The 15,462-nt window shown below is 37.3% G+C and overlaps 1 protein-coding gene across 1 annotated transcript in view; it reads right to left on the reverse strand.

Annotated features, from left to right (window-relative positions):
- Positions 1 to 1,967: 1,967 nt before the first annotated feature.
- LOC127546489 (plasma membrane calcium-transporting ATPase 2-like) overlaps positions 1,968 to 15,462 on the reverse strand; it is a 128,022-nt gene continuing 114,527 nt past the window's right edge. The window contains exon 2 of the mRNA XM_051973573.1: positions 1,968 to 5,795. Coding sequence (XP_051829533.1) covers positions 2,451 to 5,795 — 3,345 coding nt within the window. The 3' untranslated portion in view covers positions 1,968 to 2,450. The remainder of the gene's footprint in view (positions 5,796 to 15,462) is intronic.

The raw sequence follows: 15,462 nt of genomic DNA on the forward strand, positions 1-15,462 counted from the left end.
AATTCCCAAATGAAATCCTTTGCATATTCCCATAAGAATTCTTCTCCCCTCCTAAGTTGAATAGGATCACAGAGCTAGAGCTGGAAAAGATGTCAGAAGCTATCTTATCAAACTCTCCCATTTTAGAGATGAGGAAAATAATGTCAAAGGAGGTTAAATGACTTGCTCAAATGCACCCAAATTTTTATAATTGCAAAAGTCACCAGATCATCACCCTTGTCCAATGACTCACTCCCATGTCACATTGTACATATGCTTTCTAGTCATCTTGCTGAGAGGGATTCAATACATTTTTGGAGGATGTTGCAAAGTTCATTTATAGCAATCCAAACTTTTCCTTACATCTTCCCCAAATTTTCCTCACCCTTGCCCTAGCCCAATAATCCTAACATCTGATATGTTTTCAACAATGCTTTTTTCCAGCATAAATATGATTTTATCAGTCAAAGATAGAATAACTAGGTATTCTCCAGGATAACTTCCAGGGTAAGCATACTTGGCCTGCTAGCTCACATAGATTAGGACTATTGTAGACCAAAAATTAAATGTATTTTTATTATTGACATGATTTAATATCTAAAAAGATTTTTTTTGTCAATGTTTGTTCTTCAGAGTTCAATTTTCACCAGAGTTTGTTGAGGACAGGTGGTATATCTTCTATTTTCTCTTAACCCTTTCAGGTATCTAGCCTAGTGCTTGCCTAAGATGTCAGGTAATAAACACTTTTCCCCATTGATAATTGGGGTTAAGTGACTTGCCAAGGGTCACACAGCTACTATCTAAAACCATATTTTAATTTAGATTTCCTCCCTGCAGGGCAAACACTATCCACTGCCACCAAGCTTCCCCACTCAACAAACATTTATCAAGCACCTACTATATATCAGGCACTGTGCTAAATAAACAATGGGGATACAAAAGGGGGGAAAGATAGTCCTGCTCCCAAGGAGCTTACAATCTAAACTATCTGAAAGATCCTTATTGATTGGCTGATTGAACAAGGAAGGTTCAGGAGGTGACACACATCTTCATCATAAAACTTTTGAATTCAATTCTTAAATTTTCCAACAAACCTCACAAATCTTTTTTTAAAATATAGAGTCTTTAAGAATCATTTTCAATTTCTACAAGCAAAAAAATTAATACACAGGAAAGTGAAAATGGATGGATACAAATTTCATTCTTTCCACCACCCTTACATCAAACTATTTACAGGTGCAGAACTTTCTGGAACTAAGTATCTTGACTGTGCTATACAGTATATATGATACATGTAGGAAGGAAAAGAACATGTATTTTTTAAACATAGCTTTTTAAAAATTTGTATTAAAGGATTCAAAGTCAAAATAAAGCAGAAAGTTAATGCATTTCCTAGTATCATATAAGCAAAAGTCAAAATAGTCTGCCTCAATTTTTTTTTTCCAAAAGGCTGGAATCAGAAAGACCTAAGTTTAAATCTACCCTCAGACATTTACTAGCTGTGTGATCCTGAACAAGTCACTTAATCTGTTCGCCTCATTTGTAAAATGAAGATAATAATAGCACTACCCCTGATAGTTGTGAGGATCGAGTGAGATAATATTTATAAAGTGCTTAGCATAGTGTCTGGCACATGGTTGGCATTTAATAAATATTTGCTCCTTTCTCCCTTCCCCTTCTTTTAACTTTTCAAATCTTTTTGGTGGTAGAGATGTTATCATATTTCAGAAATGATGCAATACCTTTGATCCATTTGTCTTTTGGACCACAACACTGCAAAGGAGTAAATGAAACCAAGTGAGCTAGTTAGTGAAAAATTAATTTTAAAAAGGCAGGAACTTTAGATCACAACTGCTTGTATTTTTACAAAGCACTCATGTTACCTATGTTTTTGTAATAGCATTTATTATTTTTATATAATATACAACAAGGAAGGAGTCAATACAAGTTCCAAGTTAATTCCCTATTCCTCTAAATATAACAATATTTAAAGGTTGAAGTTTACTGACTGAATTTTTGTCAGCTGAACAGGAATAGTTAGAATCCATACCTTCTCAACAGGCTTTTATCCTTTATAACACATACAACCCAATCTTGTGATTAACAACAAATATTAATGCACACATTTATTCTTTACCCATGAGGCTATTTAAAAAAAAAAAAAGAAAATGCAAAAAATGAAAACATTATAGTGCCTCTCAGTTGTTCCCTTAGATATTTCTTGCATTACCTCTCCATTCAATCCATATGTTTCTGACCATGTTCCCATTGTCCATTACAAAAGAACATCTCTTAAGACATTTCATTTGTTTCTGTCAATGCAGATAACTTGGGCTTCACATTCACTGTAAAAACCTTATATCTAAGAAAGGACGAAGGAGTGAATTTGCAGCTTTACTTAGAGAAGGGTATTAAAAATAAATAAAATTTGGGGGAAGGAAGAATCTCTATCATGCCATAGGCTGTCATAGTCACTGGATAATTTGGGACACACTCCTGTGAAAGCAAGAATGATATGACTTCATTAGTCTTTTCTGATTCTGGATTCTGCTTAGGTTCTGAACCCATAATAGTTCCTCAGTCATTGATGCTATAGGGCAGACAGTATCAGCCTTTTCTTCTGCTCTTCCACCCATAAACCTTATAAGGGGTTCCACACACTTGTTGGGAATGGTGGTTACCAACTGACCCCACACTAATACCCCTGCTCCTAGGAAAATGCACCACAGCCATAAGTCTGGACTAAGGTTGGTGCAACTGAAAACATTGCCGCCAAATTGTACAATAAAGAACTGTAAGGCGAATGTTCCCCCCACAATGATGCAAAAGATATTATTGCCGAGGATCCCTTCAAAGACATTTCTCTCACCATGAATCTTTCGAGCATTAATTTCATTGAAAAGCTGCATCATAACGAAAGTGTTGAATACCATCGTATAGTGGGTGGAAGGAGGAGCATGGAGAAGAGCTGTTCTTCCACTCTCGAAACCAAAGAGCTCTTCACCAACAAACATAAGAACAAAAGTGACTGTAAGCTGGTAGGCTGCATGGCCCAAAATGTACTTTACCATGGAACTGGAAAGGAGATACTCCTTCCTTCCATAAGGTCTTAGCAAAAGTGCCTCAGTTGGTTTTTCAGTGGCTAAGGCAAGGGAAGCAAATGCATCCATTATGAGGTTAATCCACAGCATCTGTACTGCATTAAGTGGTGAATCCTGTGTCACACATGCTCCTATAAATACCACAATCGTTGACACTACGCTGACAGTCAGCTGAAATTGGAGGAACCTGGAGATGTTGTCGTAAAGGTTCCTCCCCCACATAATCGCTTTCATAATGCTTGTGAAGTTGTCATCCATTAGAATGATATCTGAAGCTTCTCTAGCGATATCTGTTCCAATGATGTCCATGGCAAACCCAACATCTGCTACTTTTAGCACTGGGCCATCATTAGTACCATCACCTGTTACAGCTACAACCTGCTTTACTCCCAAAGCATCACTGTTAATTATGCCTTTTATAAGTGCATATTTTTCAATGGGGGAAGAACTGGCAAGCACACGAAGTCTGGGCCAAATTCTATCTAAAAGCTTCTGTTCTATCTTCCCGTGTTTATCATGTATTAGCCTCCAGAACTCTCTACCTTCTAGGGATAAATAATTGTCACGGAGGTTCAAAATGCCACATTTCAATGCCACAGCCCGTGCAGTATTGAGATTATCCCCAGTGATCATTCGGACAGTGATTCCAGCTTGCTGGCATTTCCTAATGGCACTTGGAATCTCAGGTCTAACAGGATCTTCAATGCCCACCACGGCAATGCAAGTAAGTTTTGTGATGATATTCTCTTCAATTTCCCAGTCTGGTTCTTTTTCTTGATCTGAGAATTCTCTGAAGGCCAAACAAATGATCTGAAGTCCTTCAGAACTCATCGGCTCGATGACATTTTGAACAATTTCTCTTTTTTTGGTTTCTGTCAGTTCCACAGGCTTTCCCATTTTGTTCAGGATTTTACAACACTTATCTAATACTGTTTCTGAAGGACCTTTACTGAACATCTGGAAACCCCCATTGGGCAATTTTAATACAGTACTCATGGATTTTCTATCTGAATTGAAGGTATACACTTTATACAAATTCTGCTGTGGTATTTTGTTTCTTTCTGCCTCATAATCCAATTCCAAATGCAGAAGAAATCCCAATAAAGCACATTCAGTCTTATTGCCAATTTGTTGTACCAACTTCTTACCATCTTTGGGGAAAATGACCTTGGAAGTATAAGAACAATTAACAGTGATACCTTTTAAAAGGTACCCCAGAATAGGCTCCGAGATGGAATTGCTTTTGGGGAGCTCTTGGTAATGATTCTCCCCAATATAAGCCTGGACCACAGTCATTCTGTTCATGGTCAGTGTTCCAGTTTTGTCTAAGCAAATGGTTGTGACATTTCCAATTGTCTCACAAGCATCCAAATGCCTTACCAGATTTTTGTCTTTCATCATTTTCTTTACTGCGTAAGCCAAAGATAGTGTAACTGCAAGTGGAAGACTTTCAGGGACAGTCACCACCAAAATTGTTATTCCGATAATGAAAAATTTAATAAAGTATTGGATATAAACCGAAGTACAACCATAAGTCCATTTTTGCCTCTCAATCACAAAAGTGTTAATCACAAAATAGGTCACGAGAGTAATTACTGTGACAGTGGCCATGAGCATTCCACACTTCCCGAGCAGAATGGCTAATTTTGTCAGTTTCTTTTGCAGCACGGACTTTGCTTTGGAAGAGTAATGTTTTGGTTTTATTATGCTCTTGCCGTGAATGGCCCACTCCGGAACCTTTCTCTGCTCTTCCGGCCTGCCTTCCTGGGCATTGGCAGCCAGCAACGTCAGGATGATCCCAATTTGTGAGTTGGGCCCTACAGCAGTCACTAGGATTTTGCCCCAGCCCTCCATCACATAGGTCCCAGACAGAAGAATCGGGTCAAGATCCAGGGACTTCCTCACCATATTCAACTCTCCAGTCAAGGAGCTCTCATTCATTTTTAAGTTCTGCGCCTGGAGTAGCACACCGTCCGCAGGCAGCATGTCCCCATAGGACACGGGGACCACGTCACCCACCACAATGTCCTTGACGGGGACCTCCAGGATCTGGCCATTCCTCATCACTTTGCCCTTCTGACTCAGGCTCACTCGCTCCTCCAGATTCCTGAACTGCTTCTCCTTGTTCCAGTCGTGTAAGGCTGTGATGAGCACTACCAAGGCCACCGACATCAGCAGGACTGCGCCTTCCAGCCAGCGCACCACCTTGTTATCCTCTTCCTCCGGGGAGATCCCGCCGACATAGCAGCCTTTGGTGTCTCCGCTGACCTTGGGCTCATAGAAGGCCAGGGCCAGCGACAGGACAGCTGCCACCTCCAGAAAGATTAGAGTAGTGTTCTGCAGAGCGTCCCACACCAGCTCCAAGAAATATCTGCTCCGGGGCTTGGGCACCTCATTGGTGCCAAACTGCTCCCGCCTGCGGTTTAGCTCGCCGGGATCTAAGGGGAGTCCGAGCTCGGGGTCCGTCTGCAGCTGCAGACACAGCCCCGACACGTCTCCGAAGTGCCCCTCCAGTCTCTCCAGCGCTTCCAAGCTCCGTAGTTTCATCAGCTGCTCCAGGTCTCGTAAGCTCACCTGCGGTTGCGGCTCTCCAATGTGGGAGAACCTCAGTGGAGTGGTGGAGATCCAAGACAGACGCGAGGAGGGCTCATTGGCCACTCTGAACTTTGCCAAGGCCTCTCCCTCCAGCTTCGTTTGGCTGCTTGCCCTCGTCAGCTACAGCCTCTTCTCGCTTCCCCTTGGCCAGCGAGACAGACAACCTAGAACTCCAGGCGCAACCGCCAACCTAAGCCTCCGGACTCTTCCAGGTCTTAAGCTGCCTCGAGGCTCCCGGCACGCGCTTCCTTCCCTCTCCCCCTCCCGCCCCCCTTTTTTCTTTTTTCCCTTTCGTTCTTTTAAACTTAAATACAAAAAAGAGAAAAGAAAAAAGTGCCATGTATACAGCAGAACATGAGACGATTCCATATAAAACAAAAAAATTTCGATTTCAAGAAAACCTATATAATAATCCCTACACATTGTTTTCAAAGCTGCCCAACTTTTCTTTATTTCCTTCTAAATTTTTCTTTTGTTCTTTATTTTTTTTAAACTTTTTTTCACCAGTTTAAAATTTTTTTTTTAACTTTTATTTTTACTTTACACTTTTTACTTTATCTTTCACTCTCCTTCCAGGCCAAAAGAAGGCTACAATTAAACATGGATATGTGTACACACACAGCACATACACAATGCACACCTATAAATATACACATCTATACACATATACACTCGTATGCATATGTAAGACTACTGTGCTCAATTCCACTTGTCATTTATTTTTCTGAATGTGGAAAGCATCATGTATCCAAATCTTTCCATGTATTTCTAAATCAACCAGTTCATCATTTCCTACCCACAGCAGTATTCCAACCTAATCATATCCTATCTGACAAGTTCTCTATGACCTCCCTCCCCATTTCCTGCATTCCTTCTATTTTTTTGCTGTATAGATTTTATTTATACAAGAAAATTTTAATTTAAAACAATTAAAATTGTCCATTTTACACTTCAACAATAGTTTAAGGTCTGATATTGCTGAATCAATCTCCTTTACATCTTTTTTTTTCCATGGTTTCTTTGAAGTTTCTGACTTTTTGCTATTCCATATGAATTGTTATTATTTTTTCTAATTCAGTAAGATAATATTTTAGTAATTTAATTGGGATGACATTGAAATATATAGGTTAAATTGATATTTTTGTTACATTGGTTTTACCTCTCCATGAAAAGTAAATATTATTTTAATTGCTTAGATATGACTTCACTTGTATAAAAAGTGTTTTATGTTCATGTTCATATAGTTCTGAATCTGTTTAGGTAGGCATACTGTCAGCTATTTTATGCTGTCTAGTTATTCTAAACTCTCTATTGACATTAGAATCAAGTATATTTCATCTTTATTTTATCCTTTTGAAATTCTACTTTTGAAAATGTAATAGTAGTGCTGTTGGCATAGCAACACATGTAAATAATTTATAAATAAGTAAAAATGCAATATTTAAGGATATGATCAAAAAAAAACTTTACAAATAAGATACATGATAAAAAATTTTGAGGACCACCACAGTTGGCAATAATATGAAGAAACTGAAGCTCAGAGTGGCTAAAAGATTGTGCAAAGTTGCCTGACAAATTAATGATAGAGGCAAGACTAGAGTTCCAAATCTTCTGATCTTAATATAGTATTCTTTCTAGGGCAACATGCTGCTTCCTTAATGACATTCGGCTCTAGGACTTCACTCTATTTCCAATCCCTTCTCTCTCATAAAATCTGTTTTTCCCTCTTCTGAACATTAATTAATAGGAGAGTGATGTGCCAGAATGGTGCTTTAGGAAATTATGAGGATAGATTGGAATGGGAGGAAGACTTGAAACAGACCAGTTAAAAGGCAAATGTCCAAGAAAAAAGGTCAAAAGGACCTCAGACTTGCTTCCAACCCAGCCTTCACAGCTATTACTGAGGGGAGAAATCTTCAGAGAGAGGTAGCTTACTTTCCTCATCACCAGCAACAACTGCTGGCCAATTGCTACCAGCTAGCAGATGGGCACAGGAGTCCTGGGACTGGCAACAGTCTGGTTTCTACCCCATCCCATAGAACATTCAGGGAAGGAAATGTGCAGAAGGGGTCATCCATCCCCACTAATTGCCAACCAAGGCCCCTTCTATGGCTGTGAAGCCAGTCCAGATGAAGCATTAAAGTACCCACAAAGCTTAGGGCAGGGGACAGGGTGGTGGTGGAGGAGGAGAGACAGAAGGCAGCATGTGCCAGGTAAACTACCCTCACCTCGATCACATTCTTCCCTCAGATGCTGATGGTTATTTCCATCAGGACCATTAAACCAAGAGACTCAGAAATTGTGATGATTCCAGAACACTGCTCTCAAGTCATTATCCTAGGAATCAACTTATGTGGGCATGCAACCTGGGACCTTCTCCTGTAGGTGTTACAGCCATAGCAACTGAAGGCCTAGGAAAAGATCTTCCCTTGACTCAAAGGATATGTACAGTTTTATAGCTTTGGGGGCATAATTCCAAATTGCTCTGTAGCACAGTTGAACTAGTTAAACTCCACCAGCAGTGCATTACTGTATCCATTTTTTTCAACACATCACTATAACAATTCTCATTTTTCTTTTCTGTCATCTTAGCCAATCTGATAGGTGTTAGATGGTACCTCAAAATTGTTTTTATTTGTCTTCTTCCAATGATTAGACATTTAGAACATTTTGTCATATGGCTATTGATAACTTTGATTTCTTCTTCTGAAAACTTCCTATTCATATCCCTTGACCATTCATCCATTGGGGACCTAATTATTTTCCAGAACAAATGTCAGTTTGCCGTGATTGTTGCTTCCCCTGAATTCTCAAGGAGCCTCATATCATTTAAGCATTTACAATGTTTTATTTTGTAATTATTTGTATACGTGTCTTCCATCTAATGCCTCTGTATCTTTTCACAGGCTGTCTGTCTTTCATGCTAATTCTCTTCAAGGTTCAGCTCAAATGCCCTTGTCATCAAGATGCCTTTCCTGGTTTCCACCCCCAATCATTCTGTATGAATTTTTTCCTAGCTTACATTTACTTATCTGTGAACAGGTTGTACCCTCTCAGTACAATGCAAACTCTTTAAGCACAAGGACTATCTTATTTTTGTATTTATAACCCAAGCACTTCGCATAGTCCCTAGCACATAAAAACTGATTCAAGACCACTGATCTCAAGTCATCCTGGGAAGCAACTTATATGGAGATGAAACCTGGCACTTTTCCCCCCAAGTGCTGGAATGCCTGTTGATTGATTCATTTAGCTACTCAATTAGACTAAAAGCCCTTAGAATATAGAGGCCATTTCTTCTTTCTCTATCTCCTCTAATATCTAACACATTATTTTCACATAGAATGAACAAAGGGTGATACAAAAACAAAAATCAAGACAGTCTTTGACTTCAAAGAGCTTATATTCTAAAATAGGAAGGCAGCACCTGTGTCAGAACAGGCCAGGGAAGGGCTATTTTGGTATGAGAAGTTTCAGAGAAGGAATGAAGTTATAGAGAATTGATTGTTGCACTGGCTGTAACCATGGCTTTCAACCTCTAAGGACATTTAATAAGACAACAGAAAAGAGATGACATTATTATTGTATAAATCTTTTGAGACATTAATTCCACTCTTACAACCAGAAAAAAATAATTAATAATAGTAATGAATAATCAGCCTTTTTTTTCCCTCTGGCTTAGCACAGGCCATTGAAATAAGGGACAGTGAAATGTGTTGGAAAGGGAGGGATAACCTTCAGAGGAACAGAGAGAGAATGAGAGAAGATAAAGCTTTATAATAGCAGATTGCAGAGAAATGTCTTAAACTGAGAGGAAAACAGACTGTTTCCCTTCCTCCCCCCATCCCCAAAGTCTGATCTATGGGAGTTGATTAGGGCTCAGATAAACACAAAAAAAGGTCTAGAAGATAAGAGTAGAGTTTTGCCACAGTTCCAAATAATGTTTTATTGTATGAGATATTTCAGAAGGTGCTGATTCAATAAAGGTAAAGAAATCTTTGCAATCATCCTATTGGTGTCTTTTGGAATTGGAAAGTATTTTGCAGGAGGTAAATTTGAGTGTAATCTTCATTATAGATAATAATCCTTATTAATTTTAACAATTTGGATGTGATTGATACCATGCATTGTAAATCATACAGAGGTTTTAAAAATAATTATTTATGAATGACATACAGTATTAAAAATGAAAAGGATGAACTTACCAATGAAGAGGAAATTAAAGCAATAACTAGGAGCTATTTTGCCCAACTATATGCCAATAAATCTGATAATCTAAGAAATGGATTAACACTTACAAAAATAAAGATTGCCCAAATTAACAAAGGAGGAAATAAATTATTTAAATAGTACCATTTTAGAAAAAGAAATTGAACAAGCTATTAATGAACTCCCTAAGAAAACAAAAATCTCCAGGGCTAGATGGATTATAAATGAATTCTACTTTAAATGTTTATAAAGATTAATTAATACCAATATTATTCAAACTATTTGGAAAAATAGGGGAAGGAGTCCTTTTATGACAAAGATATGGTGCTGATATTTAATCCAGACTGAGTCAAAATATAGGAAGAACATATATCAATGGCATAAACATCTATAGAGATTTGATGCTCTTATTTGCTTTTAAGGAGGTGCCTGATTTAAATCTCTAATAATTTCCACAGAATAAGACTACTGGTACATTATAGTATATACTTATTTTACATCAAAATTACACATTTGAATAGTTTTGCCTTTCACACTTGAGTGACTGATATTGTAAAGCAATTTCTGATTCTTACTTAGTCATATTTTCCATAATAATTGTTCTTATATCATATTTAGATATATTAATAAAATTGCTCAACTGCCATTGTCCAAAGTAAAATCTAGACTAGTTATCTGTTAAAGATGATTTGGAAATAGGGATTCTTCCTTTTTGTTTTGCCTTTAGTTGTCTACCAAATATAGTTCATAGATAAAACTCCCCAAATCATCTTCAAACATTTTTTCTCCCCCTTCCAAATTACATCATTTACTTGTCTGTAATTATGAGTGACCATACAATTCCTTTTAGCCTTGTTTTGTTTTTTTTCCTGAACCTATGATTTTCCTTGTAAAGGGATGCTTTCTATTGAGGCAGGTCGGTAACATTTAGGCAATTTATAATCCTCAAGAATTGCCCAGGCACCAAGAAATTAAGTGACTTTCCCTGATTGAAGTATGATTTAAAACCATATCTTCCTGCCTCCTAGACTAGCTTCCCCTCCACTACTACACTTAGCTGACTTGCATGTTTTCCTATAAACCACGCAGATTTAAGCGCAAAGTTCTACAAGCCCCTAAATGAAAAGCCAACCATTAGCATCATTAACAAGAAAATGTAAAGTGTAGTAGTTGCTGCTTAATTATAGTGATTTCTCATGGAATGAGTTTTGGTTATGTCACCAATCCAATCGATTCCAACAAACACTTAAGTCCCTGCTGACCACGAGGAGCTTAACTCCTCTAACAAAACTCTAAGTCATAAAAACAGTCCAAAACAGCATCTTCAAAGGACAAAAAAGTAAGCAATTAGATTACTCTCATCCTAAGTCAAATATCCCTTGACTCCAATGTATTTTTTTAAGCAAGACAAAACTCATTACTAAAATTTAATTAAAACAACTCACCTTTTGGTCATTCTTTAACATTTAGCTGACATTGTAAATACTTTAAGACCCCCAAAAGAAATCAGCCAAACTTGGGAAATTAAAATGAAGTTGTAACTGTCTAAAGTTAGCCTGCCCAAAGTAACTCTGTCTCCCAGAAGAGTAGACTTATGTCCTTAAAATGCCTAGAAAAGGAAGATAAACATTGCAGAGGAGGAAGGCTCAGAATGGTAACAAAATAAAACATTTTGACCTTCTTTATAATCAAAGCAAGAAATATGTATAGAATGACTTTCCTTGGGCCCCACCTTATCCCTTATTTTTAACTCATGTTACCATCAAAGCAAAGCACAACACATCGCCACATCGTATATGACCAGGTTTCCATAAGAGGCCACTGTTTCTCTAACTTTAGTCAACCAGTGCACTTCCTGGAATGTGCTTTGGATTAGCTGTCTAAGGGAAGGGTCCTATTACCCTATTCTTTCCCCCAGCCCCCACCCCCAACTCCCAGCTACCAGAAGCGTCCCTTGCTGCATTTACATCACCCTAGCAATTGTGAAACTGAGTCTCTTTCCAAGTGTTTACAAGCAGCTGAGGGGGCTCACCATTCCTATTTCCTGGAGCTCTCCATGAGAATCCTGCAGATGATAGATTTCTGACTGGCTTAGTTGCATGTACACTCTATACCTTTCCCCCCCTACTGACAAGAAAGCTAAGTTTTTGTTTTCATTTCCTTCTCCATGGTTTTTAAGTGTAGACAAATGAAGAGGGGAGAGAAAGAAAAGACCTACCAAAAGAAGAGGTGCCTCTCACTGATTTTTTGCTCTTGATGAAATCCACTGGAATAAACACAATCTCTAACACCAGGCAGTTTTAGGGGGATGCGTTTCATACTGGAAGTTTCTGACAGCACAACAAACTAAACAGATACTTTTCCAAGGCTACAGGAAGCTGACAATCATGGTAAGTCATTGTTTAGGACTTTTCTTTTTTTCACTGCTTAGAACTTTTCTTTTTTTCCTGTAGCAAAATGTTAGCAATGGTGACTTTGAGGGTAATATATTAGTGAGCCTTTTAAAAGTGAATTTCTATAATTAAAAAAAAAATCATAAGACACTTGTAAGGAATTACTTCTACAGCTAGGGGTCTGATTTGGAAGATTTTATTCAGAGAGGGGGCTGGGAAGCAAGAAAAATGTCAATAATTAAAAAGCTGCCTTTGCATAAAATAAAATTCAAGTTTTCTTTTAAAATATGTAAGGTCACACGAAGGCTCATTTTTTGAATATTAAATCACAATAGTGTTTAAATGGATTTCTTGAAAAATTGTCTCTTTGGTTGGATAGGATTTTAGGGTACATCTTTTGAATAAAGATTGGTCATTAGGAAAGTAGATCCCAGTACAAGGTATAGGGGAGTGGAAAGGAGATGAAAACATAATGAGTATTGATTTATTAGAAAACTAGAGAAGGGAGGAGGCAGGGATGAGGAAGGAAAGAAATTGTCAGTGGGGAATTGCCAGTAAAAACTCTGGTTTATTTGTTGTTAGTCCTTCATTCTCATCATGTCATCAGTAAGGTGATGTCTTGACACACAAGTGATTAGATTGAAATGAGGTAGGACTCTGTAAAGTCACTAATCTCACTCTTTCCTCCAGAGTCTTTCGAGTTTAATGGCAAGACACAAATGATTAGTATTGGGATGTGGAATATAGTGTTGGAGAGGGCCAGAGTATGTTAGTGGGGCGATTAGGGGGAGGTAGTGAATAGAAAGCAAGCTGTGAGAAAAGATCAAAAGGGGCCAACTTAGGTAGATTTTTAAGAGTCAAGGTTGTGTGGAAAATCCAGATTTTTAAAAAAATGCTATATGAACTTTCCCAAATATGGAAGTAGAAAACATCTTGTACCTCAACTCTGCTTAATCATGAATCCTAGTGTTTTAAAATTGGATCTCTAACTGATGCCCCCTTTCTATTTTGTGTATCGGGAGATTAAAGTCCTAAGAGATAAATTGATTTTTGCTAAAGATCACCCATATAACAAGTGCCAGGTGAGGAGTTCAAAGTAGGTCTTCTGATAAGACCATTATTTCTTCCTGGTCCCTTGTGAAAAGATAATTTAGTGCTGCTATGATGCAAAGAGTGTTTCAACAGGCATCAGTCAGAAGACCTACATTTGGCTATTAGTTTGTAGCTGTATGAATTTGAAGTAGTTCCTTAATTTTATCCTCTCTTGCCTTATGTTCTTCATATATAAACATGAAATGCAACAACAGGATGATTCAGACCAATTCCAAAAGACTTGTGATGGAAAGAGCCATATGCATCCAGAGAGGACTATGGGAACTGCATGTGGATCACAATATAGTATTTTCACCTTTTTTGTTGTTGTTTCCTTGCTTGTTTTTTTCTTTCTCACTTTTTTCCATTTTGATCTTATTTTTCTTGTGCAGCAAGATAAATGTGTAAATACATTTAGAAGAATTGCATATGTTTAACCTGTATTGGATTACTTGCTGTCTAGGAGAGGAAGGGAGGAAAATTTTAAAAAATAAAATAAAAATGAAATGCTCAGGTTAGATCATTTGAAATATTCTATAAGTGGATTTTGATTTTTGATATCTAAACTAATATAAACTATTTTTCTTGTTTTGTTTCATCCAATCTGGGGCAAAAAAACCAAACCCAAAAACTTGTTAGTTTGATAATGCCTAAATGTAAAATTACTGCTATTAATAACTTGGTAACAAGAAAAATAAGACAAATGATGGATTTGTACAGCATTTGAGATTAATATGAAACTATCAGTTTTTTAAATTAGAGAACATAGTTTTAAAATAATTTGAAAGAAGAATTAGAAATCATGTACAATCATAAAATACATGCCTGTGTTAGGAAAAAAACTTCACTTGTATATAGCCCTTTAAGAGTCCCAAAATATTCTTCTCACACATTATTCCTGTGAGATAAACATGGTTTACAAATCGAGTCCAAATTTATTTATTTTTTCATTAAACCAGATGGTGCTTTGGATAGAGGGCTGCACCTGAGTCAGGAAGACCTGAGTTCAAATTTGATTTCAAACACTTAATAGCTGTATGACACTGGGCAAGTCACTTAATCAGTCTACCTCAGTTTCCCCATCCATAAATTGAGAATAATTATAACACTGCTTTCTAGGACTGTTGGAAGGATGAAATGTGATTATATTTCTAAAGTGCTGTGAAACCTTAAAAGTGTTATATAACGCTGGCTATTATTTTAAAGATGAGAGAATCAAGGCTCTGAGAGTTTAAATGATTGATCAATAATCAAAAACTATTTAATATCTGAGATGAGATCTGAAACCACATATTTGAGCCTGAAATCAAATGTTCTATTTTTTCCTATTGCTGTAATCAAAAGTACTTATATGAAGTACTAAGTACTATAGTATAAGTAGATAGGACATATATGAAACACAGAATGATTTATAATCTTTGCCCTGTGATTTTATAATCTAAATTAAACAAGTAGAACACAAATGTATATCAAAAATTAAAACATTTGAAGGAGTAATTTTGACAGGAAGAGTGTTTGGAATAGATGAGGAAATTTAGTGACGCCCTGAGAATCATCTATAAAATAGGAGAACTCTGCGGGACTTGAGTAATTTGATTATCTAGCAGGATCTGAGGATTCTAACAACCAGAATCTAACAGTTCCAGAACTATTGGACAGGACTCCCAGTCCAAAGAATTGACTGGGAGGAGGAACCAAAGTAAAATGCAGGCTGAATAGACTTCAGCAGTAGGATGTGGACACTGATGGTGCTAATGAAATCTTAGGTCAGACTAAAAGGGACATAATGTCCAGAATAAGGGAGGTGTATGATATTCAGTTGCGGACTGACATTTTAGGAGAAACATTGATAAGCTGGAGCATGTACAAAGAAGAATGATAAGGAAGATGAGACTACTTAAGCCACAAATGGGAAAATCAATTGCAGGAACTGATGATGCTTAATCTAGAGAAGAAAAGATTTCAGGTTACAGGATTCATAGTTAAGAAAAAAATTTAAATTAAGGTTCAATTCTCCTAATTTACCGAGGCCCATCGATCTGAAGTGACTTATTTGTTATTACACAGGTAATAAGTGACAGAGCCAGAATTCA

Source organism: Antechinus flavipes, chromosome 2 (genome assembly GCF_016432865.1).
Source record: "Antechinus flavipes isolate AdamAnt ecotype Samford, QLD, Australia chromosome 2, AdamAnt_v2, whole genome shotgun sequence".
NCBI classification, from domain to species: domain Eukaryota; kingdom Metazoa; phylum Chordata; class Mammalia; order Dasyuromorphia; family Dasyuridae; genus Antechinus; species Antechinus flavipes.